Raw genomic sequence first — 17,548 nt, 5'->3', positions numbered from 1 at the left:
AGCCACCATCACCGTATGAATAAAACGATGACATTTCTAATTTTGCCCTGCCAGCATGGGAGCTCTGTAAATATGGAGCAATCTTGGGGGCAACATTCTTCCAAGTTCTTTGTGCAGTTGCCAAAGCCATTCAACACCACACTGTTTGGACAGCTCCAGTGGGAAAGCAACTGTTCGCCCAGCGGGTAATCAATCCACCCGACTGTCAATTGCCATCTCTAATTAGAAAATTATAGAGAATCCTCTAAGACTTCAAACAGCTTTGGAGGGGAAATTAATAGTAATGTAATGACGACGGCAACAAAAACAGAGATTGAAATATTTAATTGCACTGGTTAAAGAAGCACATGCCCAAGATTTCTTGGCTTCGTAAACAAATAGCAAGTCTTCTGTTTGAAAAATGACCGGAGTCCACTTACTTGGAAGCAATTTCCATTGAAATCAGTGGGGATTATTTCCAAGCAAGACGTTTAGGAAGAGGAGAAAAAAGTACTGTATATGTGAAGGACAGACTTTCTGCAAGAGACATGCAATCGAATGACCCGTCTCTGAAATATAGGGGAAATGTGAAATTTGAAAATTAGCCACCTCAGTGAGAGTTTTGGTTGGGAAGGGGCGGGGGGGGAGGTGTAAGTTAAAGTGCTTATGAGAAGCTTATGACTCCTGCTCGCATCATCTTGAAGCTGGGATTGTTCTGTTCCTTGAGGAATTGGGGTGGTGACGTCTTTTCTGATACCGATTATTACGTGACTGCAACAACAACAATAAAAAAAAGTCATTGGCAAATAAAAATCCGAACGCCACATCAACAGAGAAACAAATCAAGCCACACACCCGGCAAGGCAACAAGGCAGAGAGATTGAGAGAAAGAGAGGGAGAGACCCCCTGTTTACAACAGAGAGCTGGGAACAGAAAGCAAAGAGAGTGCAAAAGATCTGGTAGCTAAGGTGGGAGCCGGGGCTGTCAGCATCCAGCAGCCAAATCTGGTCAGCTTGGAAGGCACAGAAGGGGGAAGAAAGGAGAAGAAAGGAGGAGGTAGTGAAGCAAAAGGAGACAAATCGACGCTGAAGCCAGGAGCTGCTCAGGGAAGGGGGAAAGAACCGCTCTGTAGCATTTGCTATAACGCAGCCAGTTCCCACTTTCTCCCTTTCTGTTTCCCTCTTCCTTCCTGCAAGGATTTCCCCTTCTTCCTCTCCTCACCCTCTCTCTCTCCCCTTGTCTCTTGCCTGCCTGGCAGACTCCACTTTACACCTGCAACTTTTAAAAAATTTGAGCTGAGCAACCCCCCCCCCCCAAGCTAGGCAGCTAACAAGTCGATCTGCTTGTCTGTCCCACGCCCCCTCCCTTTCTGCGGTTTCCCTCTTTGCCCATCAGAGGAAGAAAGCAAGAGACACAGAGGGAAACCGAGAGAGAGGCGATGCTTCAGGAGGATTAACTATCCCCACCAAAACTTCCTGGAAGGAAGAGAGCGGGAGAAGGAGGAGAACAACAACAAGAAGAAGAAGAAGAAGGGAGAAATCCTCCTTGATTCAGATCCAGTCTTGCGCCTGGTTTCCAGAGTTGAATGGTAAGGCGAATGAGCGGAATCGGGGCGGGGGAGAGGGGCATGGCAGTGCGGGGGGGGGGGAGGGGGGCGGGTGGGTGGGAGAGGTTGTGCCTGGGTTGGTGAAAAGTCCCACAGGCGGGTTCCCCAGCATCTGATAGCTTCAAGGTGACAAGAGCTGGTTCTTTACTGGACAAAGCTGGGGAAGGGGACAGGGAGCCCCCTAGGAGCCCCTTGTGACCGCGGTTTCTCTTTTCCCACCCTCCTAGAGTGGCAATGTGTAACAAAGCGCTTCTCGCCCTGCTGGTCTATGGGATAATCATGCACTGCAGCGTCTACTGCTCGCCTGCTGCTGGACTCCAATACCCCGCGCTGAGGTGAGTGAATGCCCGGCTCTCCCCACCCGACTGGGAGCCAGGGCTTGGCTTATACTGCATGGGATTTCTTTCCCCCACCCTTCTCTCGCCACTGCTAACCGGGTCCAGACGCTTCGCTGGGAGCTGTCCAGCTCAGATTCAGCCTTCTAGCCTCCAGCTAGAGACAAATTGGCCCTTTCCTTGCCAAGAAGGAAAACTCCCCAAGAATTCCCTCATTCTCTAACCTTGGGGAACCCACACAGCTCAAGGTTCCAAGTCCGGGTTAGGTCACTTGCTTAGAGACATTGATAGCTGATGCTCTAAGGAACCCTCCAGGTTAGAAACACAGGCTGCTGTCCTTAGCGCAGCAGTGAAATTGACTACCGTGCAACTGTGCAAGTTGCGTTTGGTGTGTGTGTGTGTCTCTCTCTGCGTGTGAAAGAAAGTGCGCGTGCGTGCTGGTGCGCGCGCCTGAAAATTACTTAATTAAATGCTGGTAGGAAATCGCGATATCCTACAATATATTTGTCTCCGGAATGTATACAATTTCATTTCACCCTCCTCCGCTTTCTCCAATATAAGCAATGCTTATCTTGGGGTTCCCATTCGCTTTCTGTTCTGTGGTATGAATGCTATACCACCAATCCATGGGGTTGGGTCTGAAGCATAAACCGAAATATAAAGCCACTCATTGACATGCCAGGCTGCTATCCTAAATCTTCCTTGGGCTATTAACTCCAAGTTATGCGTTTAGAAGCAGGGTGTGGGTGTGTGAAGCTTATGTGTGTTTATCTGCAACAGTTGTGAGATATATGGAGTTTCTTTCCAGAGTGCCAAACATTGAGAAATACAGGCAGATTATGATAGACCAGCCATTCTGATATCTAAAACGTTGACTCCGAAATAAATGTACCTGTAGCCCAATTCTATGTACATATATTCTGGAACAAACCCTTTTATGATTTTAGATTGTGTGCATAGGAGCATCCCTGGGCTCACAACGAAAGTATGTTTCTATCTAGGACATAGGTATACATGTAGACTTCTAATCCCGAATTTGGCTGCCTATTACCTGCTGCGTTTGCCTGGCAGGTACTGAACCTGTAGGCAAATTGTTAGAGGAAGGCTTTGGGTTATAGCTAAGGACTCTGCGGTGTCTGCTATGCTTCTGGCAGTACGGATCACAGGTAGGAAATTACATCTAGTGAGTAATATATTACAGCAGAAGTGTTACGGTATGTATGATGGGCGACTCAATCCACACATGATGCATTGATACGATCACATCCTATAGTACTTGGAATCGTTGAACTCGGTAGGACTAATGCATGTACCTGGCGGAGGCCCCGCTAATTTCAATGGTGCCTGCTGCTTAAGCAGCCGTGCTTAGAAGGAAGATGGGCATCTAGGGAAGGCAGCTTAAAGTGAATCGCCGTGGCCCATTCTGAAGCTACCATTAATGTATACGCGTGAAGTGTGTAGGGTTGGCCCCATCCGTGAAATTCTATTGGCTGGCGCAGTTTGTCATTTCGATCTTCAGATTTCTCTGTAAGATTTTAAAGCTTCGATGGTGCGGGTCTTCTAAATGGAAACACTGTAGCATTGAGCGTTACTAAATTGATTTCCCGCAAGTATAACTTTTATTGAAAGGAAAATGTGAATGGACTGCTAAGATCGCTCCACCAAATGCCATTCAACTGGGATTCTTACCAAACCCAAATGCATGCCCCAGGAAATGTGTTTTTTTAATCTAGGCTGTTTAAACTGCATCCCTCAGTCAACTGTCTCATACCAGGAACCTGAGCACGTTTCTTTGGCAATAAGCTCCACAGTGATTTATAGTAGAGTATAGACTATGGATTGATGATAGCAACTTTACTTTTAGGATGGCAGGACAAGCCTGTAACACCACCTGGGAGCATTTCCCTGTTATCATTAGCAGTATCGACAGACAGTTGGTAGTAGAGATAGAGTAGTAGAGATTGGCTGCCTTGTTGCTCCCAAAATTACCCAAAAGGGAGCCTGAGTCGACCAGGAGTCTATAACCTTTAATACGGCACAAGGCTCCTTCCGCATAACCTAAGTTGGTTGTATCGACTTTATACCCCTTTGTTCCAAATTTCCTCTTATTAAAAGTGGAGCCTCCTTGATCAGGAGCAGCCGATCTGTAACGAACGGCTGCTTGTGAACTTCCCAAACGCTTAGGGCAAACCACTCTAGAGGACAGAAGGCAGAGCAAGATGGGATTTTTGAGCCAGCAAGACAAATATTGCGCTTTTTCGAAAATCCCTCCAAGGTGGCCCAGCGGAGACCGCTTGCGGAGAGGTGCTGAGGACTTCCGTCAGGGTGCTGAGTTCGGGAAGGCTGCTGCGCCCAGACCAACAGGGTGCTTTCCCCCAGCGTTCCCTTCCCCCCTCCTCTTTAAGAGGGACAGAAGCCAAGAACGCTACTGACCCCTATTGGTTTCTAGATCAGAAGAATTGGGAGGAGGAGGGGCGGATTCTTGTGATCTGCCACCAATCTTGGGGAAGCACGAGGCTTTCCCTGCCCCGGGGGAGGAGGCACTGAGAATGAAAGCGGCTCAGTCCTGGCGACAGAGTGCCCAACGCGCTAGGACGCTCCTGCCCAGGCTCTGAGGTTGTCCTGAGACGAACCAGCCTCCCCACCCTCTTGGAAGATTGTTGTCCCAGGTTCCCCCAGGTCTTTCAGCCCTCTTTGCCAGCCAAGACCTGGGAGTTGGTGGGGCTGGGTGGCGGGGAGTGGGAGCAGCTGTCAGTCCCGGGGAGGGGGACCCTCCTATCCCCCCCCCGCAGTGGATGTAGCGGGGGAGGCACTCTTGGCTCCGTTCAAGCGCCTGAATTAGCAGCCGCGAAACACTTGAGGAGCATCCATTATTGATAGCTCCTGCCAGAGCTCCGCAGACGAAAATAGCTGCCGGAGAGACGCGCAGTGACCTAAATCCGGCAGCAGGGAGACCACGACGGAGATCAGGCTGGGTGGGAAGCGGGGAGGGTTGGGGAACCGTTGTAAGACGCAGAAAAGAGAGCGGAGAGCGTGTGTCTGCTTGCGCAGAGGAAGGAAGAAAGGGGAGAAACGCAAACTCATGCCCCGAGTCCAGAGCCGCTCCATTCCTGCGTTTTTAGAGATGTCTCCTCCCCAGGGGGTCTCCTCCTACTTCTCAGGAGTAGGGACACCCTGAGGCCTTGGGAGGAGGTGGCAAGAAAACCCAGCCCACAGGAAGCTGCCTTAAACCGAGCCACAGCATTGCAGTCAGTTTAGGATTTCGAATGTTCTTCAGTCTTGGAGCTCCATAGACTACAACTCCCATCATGCCCCGGCCAGTTTAGCCAATGGTCAGGAATGACGGGAGTTGTAATCCAGAAAGATCTGGGACCCAAGGTTGAGGAGAACTGGTCGAGACAGAGGCTTTTCCAGTCCTACCAGGAGATGCGAGGGATTAAATCTTATGCATTGTAAAAGTGTGTCTTACCAGAGCCCTTTCAAATATGTGAAGAAAATATATAGGCATTAAAAATATACCCATAATAAAAACCCTATTGCTTATTTTTGACACGCTGATTCTGGCCTGCTTCCCAGACACTGCGTGTGAATGGCGTGTGTTGGGTGTATAAAGATCATTTCATCTCCCAATCGTTTTTACACCGTTCCCTGGTTAGATTCTGCGTTGCCGACAGGCCTGGATTAAGGGTGCAAGGGATCTTAGGCTAATAGGAGGGAACTGTATGTTGACGAGGGAGAGAAGCATCAAACGAATTATCTAAAATTAATATGTATTAAAATGAGAAAAGAAATAGATAAATATCGGAACACTAATTTCTTTAAAGGGAAATCCCTCTTCAACCCTATAGCTGTGGCAAAGTCACGAGTGATGTAGTTCATGCCTACATACATAGATTCTCATTTCACAACAACCCTGTGAGGAAGACCAGGCTACAAAAAAGTGGTGGGTCCGAGGTCGCCCATTGAGCTTAACTGGGAAACAGAGGGCCTAACCCAGGAGACTCTCCGGTTGTTGTCTCGACATCCAGCCTAACTGGGGTTGATGGAGTCCGCTAGCATCCGGAGGTCCACAGGTTCCCATCACTGGCCTGAACCCTCTCAATGTAATGGTTAATTCGTCCCTACGTGCCCAAGGTCTCCCCCCAACAAGTGACATGGCCAAGCGAGGATTTCAACCCAATCTCCCAGCCTCCATGCATGCTCTGATCCACTCCACTCCCATTGGCTCTGAACTGTCCGAGACACCGAAATAAAATCGAAACGAACCCGATTTGCAGAAAGGCAGAAAGGATAACGGGGTGGGGAGGCCTTGAGTTCAAGATCCCCTCCCCCTTTGTCCCACTGGGTCAACTGGGAGCGCGAAAAGCCTTTGGCTTGAATGAGAAAAGATGCGCGAAGTCCTTTGAACGCGACCTAGGAACGGAGAACTGGACGTGGACCTCTGGATTGAAGGTGTAATAGAAGGACAAAACAGGCGGCTGGCGAGCAGGAGGAATGGCTGCAGACATGTCTGCCCCTCCTCCTCCCTCCTCTCGTTTTAGCAGCCTGTGGGGCTCTTTCTTTCCCTTTTTTTGGGGGGGGGGAGCTCCCTTAGCTGGCTGGCAGTCTTCTTCCTCGTGGCTAAGGGGGCAGACCGAGCGTAGGGGAAGCGAAGTGGGGGGAAAGGGAGCAAGCCTCGGGCGCCATGGGTGCATCTGAGTGGGGTGAGGGTGCCTCATGGTCCCAGCCAGTGCCGCCTCTCCCTCCTCCCACCGCCGCCCCCTCGACGTGCCCACCCGCCGCGATCCCGCCGCGATCCCGCACTCAAGGCGCGGCGCCTGTCTCCCTCTACAGCAGGCTGGAAGATGAAGCGTACAACGAAGACGGCAACACCCTGCCCGACTACGCCTTCGACAGCGAGCCCCTCGGGATAGCCGACCCTTCCTCCATGCTGGACGACGTGTACACCTTGTATTACCCACCGGAAAAGAGGTGATTAAGCCACAGATAGATAGAGTTCAGTGCAGGCTGCCATCCTGGGCACCCTGACCTGGACTGGACGCGCCCCTTGCGCCGGAGCAGCTGCGCAATGGACCGCGCGGTGGGTGTGGCGGGCCAGTGGGGGTGGGGTGGGAAGAGAGGTGGTTTCCCAGCCTTCCTCCGCTTTGTCTTTGGAAGGGGGTGAGGAGGAGAAGCACCCTTCTCAAGCCGAGGATCCTCCTCTGCAAGGTTTCCGCGTCAGACCGAGAACAGACGGGGTGGGGAAGAAGGAGGCGAGCAATCCGACTTACCGGTACCTCTCTCCGGGAAAAAAAAGCCAGTTTCTGAGCAGCGCGCCGCGCGCCCCGTCCTAGAAAATGACCCGAGTTGCCCGGACAGCTGCCAGCTGGGGGGGGGGGAGAGGGGGGGGAGCGCGTGCGCGCTTGAGACTCCGCTGCCCATGCAGGCGCGGCCCAAGATCCCTAGGGGACCCAAGCAGAGGCCGACCCCCAGATTCCCCCCCCCCCTTGCTGAGGTTTCCCTGCAGGATGAGCTCTGGGTAGTACTAGGTTCCTCCATCAGCTTGCTGGTCGTGGTTTGTTGCCTGTTTTATTTTGATCTCTGTGTCTCCCTCCTCCTCCCTCCCTCTCTCCACCGCTTCCCTCCCCCCTTCGTTTCTTCTTTCTAGGCATGCGGATGGGATCTTTAATAAAGCCTACAGGAAAGTCTTGGGCCAGTTATCGGCGAGGAAGTACCTTCATTCTCTGATGGCCAAGCGGGTGGGGTAAGACGGTCTTCCTTGTTTGGGTGGGGGTGGGGGGAGGGAGGGTGTGTGTGTAAGGGGGTGGGTAGAATCTAAGGAATAAATCTTAATGGACCATCCCATGGGGTTAGAATGGATTAAATGGCACTGGGCATGTTATTTTGTAGCGCTCAGCGGATCTGACATCTCTGCACAAACGATAGAAATGCATGCAAACCTGGATTACAGTTCGATTCACAGTTCTGGATCAAGCTGTCCCAGGGTTTGTGGAAGACCAACAAGCATAGCTGTCAACTTTTCCCTTTTCTTGCGAGGAATCCTATTCGGAATAAGGGAATTTCCCTTAAAAGAAGGGAAATGTTGACAGCTATGCCAACAAGTCTGTCTTCGCGTTTAGGGAATGTGGGTGCCAATCGGGTCATCGCCGTTAAGTTGGGCTGTTGATCAAACTACGGGTGGAAAAGAGTATTATTAAACAGAACTGGGCTGAACTCCCGGTTTACAACCTTCAGAGGATTGGGCTATATTGTTAAATAGGGTTGCTAATCCTCCACGCTCCCTCGAATGTGACACAACCGGCCTTCCTCCCCGCCCCATTCAGCCTGACAGGATGAAAAGGTGCGGCGACAAGCTCAGCTGATAAAGACCTTGTCAGTTGCACAGTTCGCTCCTCCGCAGAGTCTGACCGACCCCCTCCAACATGCTGGGGATGATTAAATAAATACTCGAGGCTCCTTTGGGAGGAAGAGGGCATCATTTTCATAGATCCAGGCGCAGACTGACCACAGAACGTGCGGAAAAGAAATAAAATGGGAAATAAAAACAAAGCAGCCCCTCCCTCCTTCTCCCTCCCGGTCCCCGACCTCTGCTTTGAAATCAACCCTCCTAGCCGGATGCCAGCCCGCGCGTGTATCGGCAGAAGGCAACATTTTAATAAAGCCCAGGGGGAAATGGATTACACCATTTCAGGATGAATAATTCATGCCAGGAAGAGATTGTCTCCCGACTGTCGACTTGTATTATGATCACACTTCAACTTCCGCAGCGTGGTTAGAGAAAGCCTTTGTTTCTTGGCGCCGGGGAAAGAACCTGCCCTTTATTGCTCCGGCCCCTGCTCTACGTGTTGCTCGCGCTGCTTGAAAGGAGCGACCCCCATCTTTTAAGAAACAAAACAAAACAAAACCCCCGTGCCTGCACACTCCACCGCCAGATCCTTCCCTAGACCAAATGTTTTTGGATAACTGTGATAAAAAAGATGGTGATAATGAGGATGATATAAAAGGGGAAACACACACACACACACAAAAGCTTCGAATTGTTGAAAAGATGAAGGTTAATCGGGGCAGATCGCGAGGGGCTTATTGTTTGGCATGGGGGGCATTGGCCTGTGGAGCAAGCCTGAGTAGGAAAGAAAAGGGAAAGCTGGGAAACCCCCCCCCAACACACACACACACACACACACAGCAGACAGCAATACAATGGAAGATAAAGAAGAATAGAAAGTGACTCCTTCCTCTTTTTTATGAACAAGATGATGCGCAATAAGAGTCTACACTGAGTCTATCCAGCAAACGCCCCTTGGCAGTGAAACTGACCAGCCTTCTGGGCGTTAAGGTGGCCTGCCTGTGCATTTTGGGCGCAATTTCCCGACCCCTTTCCCTTTTCTGCTTCCGAAAGACGTAGCTCCTGCGGCAGGGTTGGCGGTTTCCGATTTTGCAACCACGTTTCGCTTTGCCTTCTTTTTCTCTCGTCCTCTCTTTCCCCTACTCCTTGCAGCGGAGCGAGCGGCCTGGAGGATGACTCGGAACCGCTTTCCAAAAGGCACTCGGACGGCATATTCACAGACAGCTACAGCCGCTACCGAAAACAAATGGCTGTCAAGAAATACTTGGCAGCAGTCCTGGGGAAAAGGTATAAACAAAGAGTTAGAAACAAAGGACGCCGAGTAGCCTATTTGTAGCGATGAGTTTACCAATCGCTCCTGTGTATACAAAAGCCCCCGGGGAAAAAAAATCCGAGAGAGGACCCCCCCCAACCCGCCCCCGTCCATAAAAAGTCATTTCCAAACTGACTGATCAATCACAGCTCCTGTGTTATCTAAACATGTATTTATGTATGAAGTAAAGCCATTAAATGAATATTTTGATAATAATATTGTTTTTCTTTTGTACCAAAATAATATTTAAGAATAAGCACTAGAGAAAACGCACAGATCTACTTTGTGGACCAATCCTTAAACTAACTAAATGTTAAGATTAGAATCTATAGACCTGCTAGAGCTAGCTCGATAGACTAGGGAATTAGAGAGGACCAATTGATGCTGCAGTGGTTAGCATTTGCACAAGAGACCGAGGACATTCGCCTGAGCTGTTTTATGTTTTTATATTTAAAAAAAAGAAGAGAAAAAAGTGGAGAAGACAATCATTGTTTTGAATATTGCTCCTATTTTTGTAATGGAAATTAAAAGGAGAGTATTTTTATCCATGACAGGGTTGAAGAAATTACTATTCTCCATTTGCTACTGTACATAGACAAAGATGCCCTGCTACAAGGGGAATATGAGGCTATTGATTTGGGAGAATTACTGACGCAGTTCCTTGCCCCGGTGAGTCTCCTGTCAGGCTCCTTTGACACGTCCTTCCTCCCCCCCTCCCCTTGCTAGAAATGACATTTCCCTGCTTTACTCTGACTGCCCTTTTTTCTATGTATCTGGATCTGCTCTGAGACCAAGTGAAGAACGGAGCCTGCAAGACCGTTTAAGGTGCATCGGCCACCCGTCGCCCCAGAACCCCTCTCTCCTGGCCACTCCTCTCAATGGGGGGGGGGGCAAAGGAGCGCCTCTCCCTACCTGTAGGAGGGGAGAGGGGGTGAAGGGTCATGTCGATCCGCCTTAGCGCTTGTGAGCAGAGAGGACCAGGGTCCGGTAGTTTAAGAGACGATTGTAGTTCAGCAGGATGCAAATTGTCGAAATAAATACTGTAGTTGCGCCCCAATGAGAAATACTGGAAGAGTTGTTTTTTTCTGGTTTCTGGGATAGCAGACTAAGAAGGGGGCCTCTTCCCATATGCAGGTGTGTGTATACACATATAGATACACAATGCACTGTGTATAAATATATACATATCTCACACTGTGCATATGTAGGGTCCAGACTTAGCCATACTCAGAATAGATCGATGCGTCAACTCTAAGAACGCCAAAGTCTGGATCCAACCCTGAGGTAGCCTCAGAAGTAATAAGTTCGATCCGTTAGGAAGTTCGGAGTTCAGATCTAGGGCGGAATAGAGAAGAAACGACCCCCCTACCCCATCCCTTTGGGTTTTGGACTTGGCACAGACTAGGTTCTAGGAGTTAAAGATAACCTGCCCCATCAGGCCGGATCTATCCATGCAGCAGACGGAGGTGAAACTCGTGATGGCAAAGTGGACAATAGCACTTCAGAAAGAAAGAAAGAAAGAAAGAAAGAGCCCTGCCAGTAGAGAACTGGAAGGAGGATTCTAGTACAGTCCCTTTCCTCCATTCCCAACGCCAGAAGTTAATAAGATATAGAAATAATTAAAGGGTGCATTTTTTTTAATTAAAAAAGTGCACCTGTAATCTGAAATGGTATATTCCACTTAGCAACTCTACCACCTTCCGTTTCCACCTATTCTGCTGCAGGTGTGGATCCCGCCTCAAAGAGATCCATCGGCCTACGAGCTGTTTGGTATCGGATCTTGATGCAAAGTATTCACGTGTAACTCTCCAGTGCTGTCCATCCTTCTTCTCATCTTGTGATATATTGGCTAGCGTTCTCTCTTGATAATCGCCCCCCGCCCCGCCCGCCCGCCCGGTGGGAGTCACTTTCACTCTCTCTCTCTCTCCCCCCCCCCCCCCAAGTTCATGGTTCCCTGATAGAACTTTCGCTTCTCCGCCCTCGATGGCCTCTCTCGCAAATGTTGTGTTTTCCATCGGGGCCACTTTCGTTTCTTTTTCCCCTCGAAAGCAACAACCAACAATTATATCGTGTGAACGCCTCAGGCACTTTTGGTTTTGTTATGATGCAAGCTCTTAATTGTCAGACTGTCTTAGGCCCCTCCCCCCCTGCTGTAGCGCCTATATCTATATATATCTCTATATATTCCACCACTAAAGAATTATGCACTATGACGAAAAAGTTTTTTTTCTTTCTTTTTCCTTTCCTTTTCGGTTCCTTGTTGATTTATTGAGTTTGGAGGTTTAAAATGTATTTTTCTACATTATGGCTTTAACCGCTTAGTAAAATTTATTTCATACAATCAACTTTGGTCATGCTAGAATGTGTAGTGTTCCCTCTGCGCTTCAGTTTCTAAGACCTGATCAAGTATCTTTCTGTGGGGACGGGGACCTTGAAATGTGAGTGCGTGTGCGCCTGCGCGTGCGTTTGTGTTTGTGTGTGAAGTGTGTGGAGGGCATTGAAATAATCCCTTGGATTGTGTGCAGTGGGTATTGAAATAGTCCCAACTCAGAAGGGACTTGTTTTTCCCCTCTTTCCTCCAGAGAATTAACTGCCAAATGTAAATAGGGTGGTTCGAAGCCGATCTAGTTCTGTTGAACTCAATGGGGCTGAAGGTTGCAGTTCCAAACCGTCCATTCTCCTTGATGGTCTTTGTCCTGCCTTCTGTTCATTCACACTTATTTGACATGCGCCTGCGCACGGCGCCAGTCACAGGTATGAATGAACGGAAGCTGCTCAAAGAACAAGCAACACCCCGCCCCTCTCTCTGTTCCCACTGAAATCAAGGGAACTTGGCATTTTTAAGTCAGCAGACTTATCCAGAAGGACGTCCCGTTCATTTCAATGGAAAACACATTTCTTGAGGGTTCTCTTAACACAGTGGTGCAGTACGGTCATTTTACCCTGGGTTGAATAGCCTTGGCGGCTCTCCCACTCCCCTTCAGATGGTAAACCAGCCCTACTGTATTTAGGGACCCAGGTCTTTCTTCCCAGGGTCCTGTCTCGACGGCACCATTGCTTTAACGAGCTGAGTACCTTTTGGGATGTCGGCTGCCGGCTGCAATGCGCCTTAAAGGATCAGGGTGTCAATCAGCTTCAATCATAGGGTGGCCTCGGATTAATTGGGTCTCCCGCAGCTCAGACTCGACCAAACGGGTGGGCGCCTTATTTCTAGAGCCCCCATCCCAGATCTCCTTGTTGAGTTGTAGGACTTGGATCTAAATCCATTTAGGTTGCCACCTTTCATTCATGTGCTGGAAAGAAATCTCTTTTTTTAGCAGTGGGATTTTGCTTGACTGTTCAACTGAAGTCAACGGGGTGAAAACCTAACCTCGATGCAAAGCGTATCTCCCAAGTTAAAAAGCTGCCCAGGTTTCCAACTCCGTGTGATTCTTCCTCCTGTATTGGACACCTCTAGTTAGTCAAGTTAAAAGCAGGACAAATATGACCGTACTAAGGACAGTCTCCTTTGCTTCAAAAAATTAAATAGAAGAAGGGAGAAGGCAACCTTTTTTTCTGTGTTGATGACATTGCTTCTAGTTATTATGGGGTATATGAAAGAGCACTCGCAACAAATAGCTGCGCTGAACATTGAAAGCAGCTTGGCACCCCGCAGAGAATCCCGATAGCTGTAGTTTGTTAAGGGTGCTGAGCCTTGTTAGGAGACGCACTATTCCCCTCACAGAGCTAGGATTGCCAGAGTGGTTTAACAATCAGCCCCTCTACTCAGGGAGCTCTGATAACTGTAGCTCTTTGAGGTGAATTACAGGGGTCTCTCCTAGCAACTCGGCACTCTTAAGAAACTACGGTCCCCAGAATTCTTTGAGGGAAGCCGCGACCGTTTCAAGGGGTAGGAGATTGCTTTAAAATGCGCAGCGCACCTGTAGTTCTGCTGTGCCCGCCCCGTAACTTTAACGTAGAATTATCCTTGGTGTCTGAAACGACAGCCCTGTTATGAATGGCCCTTGTTTTTCCGAGTAAAGGGGATTTTTAGCCTGTGAGAATCGTCAGCAGGATTCCCAGCTCCTCAGCTACTGAAAACGGGTGGTGGGGAGATCTGGAAGCTCTTGAGAGATTGGCACTCTGATCCCGACGGCAGTTTAGCAGCCAGCTCCCCGTTGAAATGAATGGAACGCGTCTCCTAAGGGCAAAGCCGGGGCGGAGGTGCACGCCAGCGCCCCCTCGAGCCCAGCGCCTCGTCTTGCTTTACGAGCCACTCAGCTGTCGAGCAGAGAAAAGGCGCCCGTCTCACCCGTCAGACTCTCCCCCCCCCCCCGTCTGATCCGGGCCCCGAGTAATCCATCACAGCAAACCCAATGGAGTTTGCATGCAGGTCGCAGGCAGGCTACGGCTGCAGCCAGCGGTAGCGCAGCCGTCGAGGGCCTTCGATCTGATGCCTGAGTGGTGTGTATGAGATCAATCTTACTTGAATTTTGCATTCTCTTCAGGCCATGTGACGCAGGATGCCGTTTGCAGCTTTTCGTGCCTTCCCTTCGCCTTTTAAATCGCCACGAGTTCACAGATGGCTATTTAGTGGCCCTACAATGCTGCAACACATCAGCTTGCATTTCTTTCTTTTCGCTTTCCCCCCCTTTCCCTTTCCTTCTTTTGGTGTTAAGTCTCCAAGCCTCGCGAGTTGTTCCTTTGACGAGGACAACGGGCAGGACCTCTTGCTGTGTGTTTGTGTCCCATGTTTGGTGCGATGACGCGACGGCGACCTCTAGGGGCTCCCTTTTGACGTGCTAGTCGTGCTCAGCTTCGCCTTGCTAGTCCACTGGGCTAGTCAGTTTCAGTCAGTCTGCCAGCGTAACGTTTCTCCACACAGCCCGTGGTCGCCTGTCTAGGATACCTATCCTTTGTCGCCAAGAGCCTTAAATCCCATGGATCCAATTGGAAATCCAGTGATCACTGAGGTTAGATGTCAGTATTTTGGAGATATCTATCTATATCTATATATTTTTTCTTCCTTCTGTGTAGCAACTTGAGTATCAAAAAAGCACTACAGCAAAAAGTAAAACACCCGTGGTTTCCATCAACAGGACTTTGAGAACTGTTATTTCAAAGTGTGTAAAGTTTGTATTAATAAATTTTTGTAAACAATGCCATTTCGTCTAATGTTTGGGGGAGACAGTGCAAATGGATTTCCACCAGGAAATAACCTCTTAAATTATGATTCTGATTATTTTATTTTTAATGAAATCTATAACATTTTATTTTAACCTGTAGGGTTTCTTCTTCCCCCCACCTTTCTTATTTGATGCTTCTACAATATAGTCAAGTAGGGAATTATTGGAACTGCAACTTCAGACACAATCGAGAGAAGGAACCAAAAGCAAAAGCCATCCCAACCAACTCATTCAAAATAATCAGGTTTTTTAAGAAAAGAAATAAAGCTTTACTTTCTCCCACTTATTATAGGGATCCTCCAATCGCTTTGAGAGCCAGCTCTTATTTACACTCCAATGAATTTGTTGCAGCTGCTCTTGAAGCAATGGTTTAAGTCTCTCAGCTATCTGACTTTAGAGCAGGAATGGGGAACCTGTGGCTTGCCAGATGTTGTTGGACTGGTCCTGCCCCATCAGCCCCACCCAGCGTGGTCAGGAATGATGGAAACTGTAGTCCAGCAACATCTGGAGGGTCACAGTTTAGCCACACCTGCTTTAGAAAGTCAAGTCGAACAGATGTGGGGCAACTATCCGAAGAACGTTACCATCCATGTTTAAATGTTGTTGAAATTAATAGTATGTGCAGTGTGATCCTACACACTTTCTCAGAGGAAACCTCAAGGGGACTTTCTTCGGAGTAAATGGGATCATGCTGTTCAGCTCTTCACTGGGCCCTCTTGTACAACTGAATTCTGTAGGAATTAGACACGGGTATTTCTGGATTGTGTTCAAGAGCTGCACTTTTGAAACCAGGCTTACTAACTGGGGAGTAAATCTCATTAAAAACGTGATGGGATTTATTTTGGAGTAAACATAGACTGTCTCCTGGAGGCGAATCCGTGATCAGGCCTGCAGCTCTATTCCATGCATGTTTTCTGTGAAATAAACCCCAGCAAATTCAGCAGGTCTGTCTCTTTAGTACTTTCTTTAGGACTTTCCACAGGCCCCTCCAGACTGGTCTCTTTTTGTGGGTGTTTTCTGCAACTTGTCATTAACACAATAAGAGTGCACGAGTGGTGGATTTACACTGGGCTGTGTGCACATCCTGCTGCTTTCTTAGCTATTCTGTCATGAGTGTTACTGCATTCTCGCCATCTGGAGGAGCACTCTTGCACTATAGTGCAACAGAAGCGGCACATGCCCTGCAAATGTCTGTGATATGAAAAGTTATGGGATTTTAGTAGGAAACCATGGGACATGCACTGAAACGAAGCAGAAATACTGCCCCCAAACCTTAGAAGGCACAAACAACATGGAAAGCAGGAATGCATCTAACCACCCTGATACCATCATGGACACAAAAGCATGACGCATACTCCATAAAAAGGACATTTTGTGGGGCCCTAAGAAACATGGTTAAGAATGAGCAGTAATGGACAGCCCAGGAATTCCCAGTAGTGCATTTTTTATTATAATAAAGAGGATGTGCTAAACTAAAGCATGGGTGGTTAACTTGTGGTCCTCCAAATGTTTTGGAACACAACTCCCAGCAGCCTCTGGCTGGGGCTGATGTGTCACACAGTACAAAATATCTAGAGGGCACCAGACTGGGGAAGACTGTTCTAAAAACACAAAACGTTCAGATACATTTTAAAACATTCCATTTCTCCAATGCTATCAATGCTCTAAGCACTCCAGTTTCAAGTTGCACCTGTTTGTACTCAGGTACAAAGCAACAGCAGTAGGACCACTCAGTCAAAAACACGGCTCCACTACTCTAAAAAGTGTTGCTTCAAGTCCCATCCACCAGCGTGTGGAGAGTTAAGGGGCTCCTTTGAGAACGGTGCCTGCTGCCTGGGAACCAGGTTGAACTGACAGCATAAGGATTCATAGTAGGGTATTCTAAGGGGAAGCCTTCAGTTAAATGTGTGGGAAATAATTGGAAATACTCCAGATCCTTGTTATGCTTGTGATTACCATCATTCCAGCAGATTAGAAACTGTTCTTAGCTAGAGTGTAAAAAGCTCCTCCACATTTAAATTAGAGAAAGAAAAACAATCCTCCTATGCTTCTTTGTTCAGTACCAGAAATAATCAAACCACTCCAAGATGGCAAAACTAGGAAGTTGTAGAAACAGCAGCAGCAGCAGGAGCAACAGGCCCACTCCAAGATGATGTGCTACTTCAGTAAAAACCTAAGCTTGGAAAAGGTGCCTTAACACCGTGATACTTGGAAGCAAGACCCACTGGTGCAGAAGGAAAAGTTACAGAACTTGAGTTAGTTCCATTCAAGCCAGTGAGAGGCTAGGCTATTAGGGGACAATTACCTGACCTCCAACGAGCAGATTTCATGAGGTTAACATCTAGTTAACAGCAAACAAAAACACTGATTGTATGGATTGCTCTGGGCTGGTGTGTATGTCATGATCCAGTCTATTTCTGCTCCTTTATAGCTGGGAGATCTTTTCTCCTGGCAGGGGGATATTAAGTGAACAGTGATTTGCATCCTAAGAGGACTTCTATGATACACTGATTTTTCTGGCACACACAAAGGAACTTATTAGTGCCTGAAGGCAACAGCCATGCCAGCTACTCTTCCTTGCTTCCTTCCACCAGACACATTAACACAATATTATGCTGAGGAACCATAAAGTTGTTGTGATGTTTGTGGGTAGATATCATGACTGATATCAGCCCAATAGATCCCATCTGTCCTGTGCAGTTCTTCTCATAGTGAGACATATACTTCCCTCCATCCTGGACAATGCCAAATGTAGGTTTCTATTCATTTCATTTTGAGCTCTGCTTAAGTCACTAGGGCCAACCC

At 48.4% G+C, this 17,548-nt stretch overlaps 1 protein-coding gene across 7 annotated transcripts; it reads left to right on the top strand.

The window, feature by feature from the left end:
* Positions 1–680: 680 nt before the first annotated feature.
* ADCYAP1 (adenylate cyclase activating polypeptide 1) lies at positions 681–15,683 on the top strand. Of its 7 annotated transcripts, none has more exons than XM_079984791.1 (7): positions 683–1,567; positions 1,813–1,920; positions 6,754–6,891; positions 7,568–7,663; positions 9,419–9,553; positions 10,133–10,247; positions 11,303–11,923. In XM_079984791.1, exons 2-7 carry the CDS (start codon positions 1,820–1,822, stop codon positions 11,360–11,362), a joined length of 645 nt encoding a protein of 214 aa, XP_079840917.1. In that variant the 5' UTR covers positions 683–1,567; positions 1,813–1,819; the 3' UTR covers positions 11,363–11,923. The 7 variants fall into 7 exon arrangements, with proteins under 7 accessions (XP_079840916.1, XP_079840917.1, XP_079840919.1 ...); XM_079984794.1 differs by lacking the exon at positions 11,303–11,923 and adding an exon at positions 14,066–14,171 and having other exon boundaries at positions 686–1,567; XM_079984790.1 differs by lacking the exons at positions 10,133–10,247; positions 11,303–11,923 and adding an exon at positions 14,066–15,683 and having other exon boundaries at positions 681–1,567.
* The last annotated feature ends 1,865 nt before the right edge of the window (positions 15,684–17,548 follow it).

This window comes from Podarcis cretensis, assembly GCF_951804945.1.
Source record: "Podarcis cretensis genome assembly, chromosome: 7".
NCBI lineage: Eukaryota > Metazoa > Chordata > Lepidosauria > Squamata > Lacertidae > Podarcis > Podarcis cretensis.
Note: the sequence above shows the minus strand (reverse complement) of the source record. Positions and strands in the feature narration are given on the sequence as shown.

Excerpts from the sequence above, each read along its gene's own strand:
- ADCYAP1 (XM_079984790.1), top strand. The coding sequence starts at position 1,820 with ATGTGTAACAAAGCGCTTCTCGCCCTGCTGGTCTATGGGATAATCATG. Across the intron at positions 6,892-7,567 it reads TATTACCCACCGGAAAAGAG|GCATGCGGATGGGATCTTTA; the intron begins GTGATTAAGCCA and ends TCTTCTTTCTAG. Across the intron at positions 7,664-9,418 it reads CTGATGGCCAAGCGGGTGGG|CGGAGCGAGCGGCCTGGAGG; the intron begins GTAAGACGGTCT and ends TACTCCTTGCAG.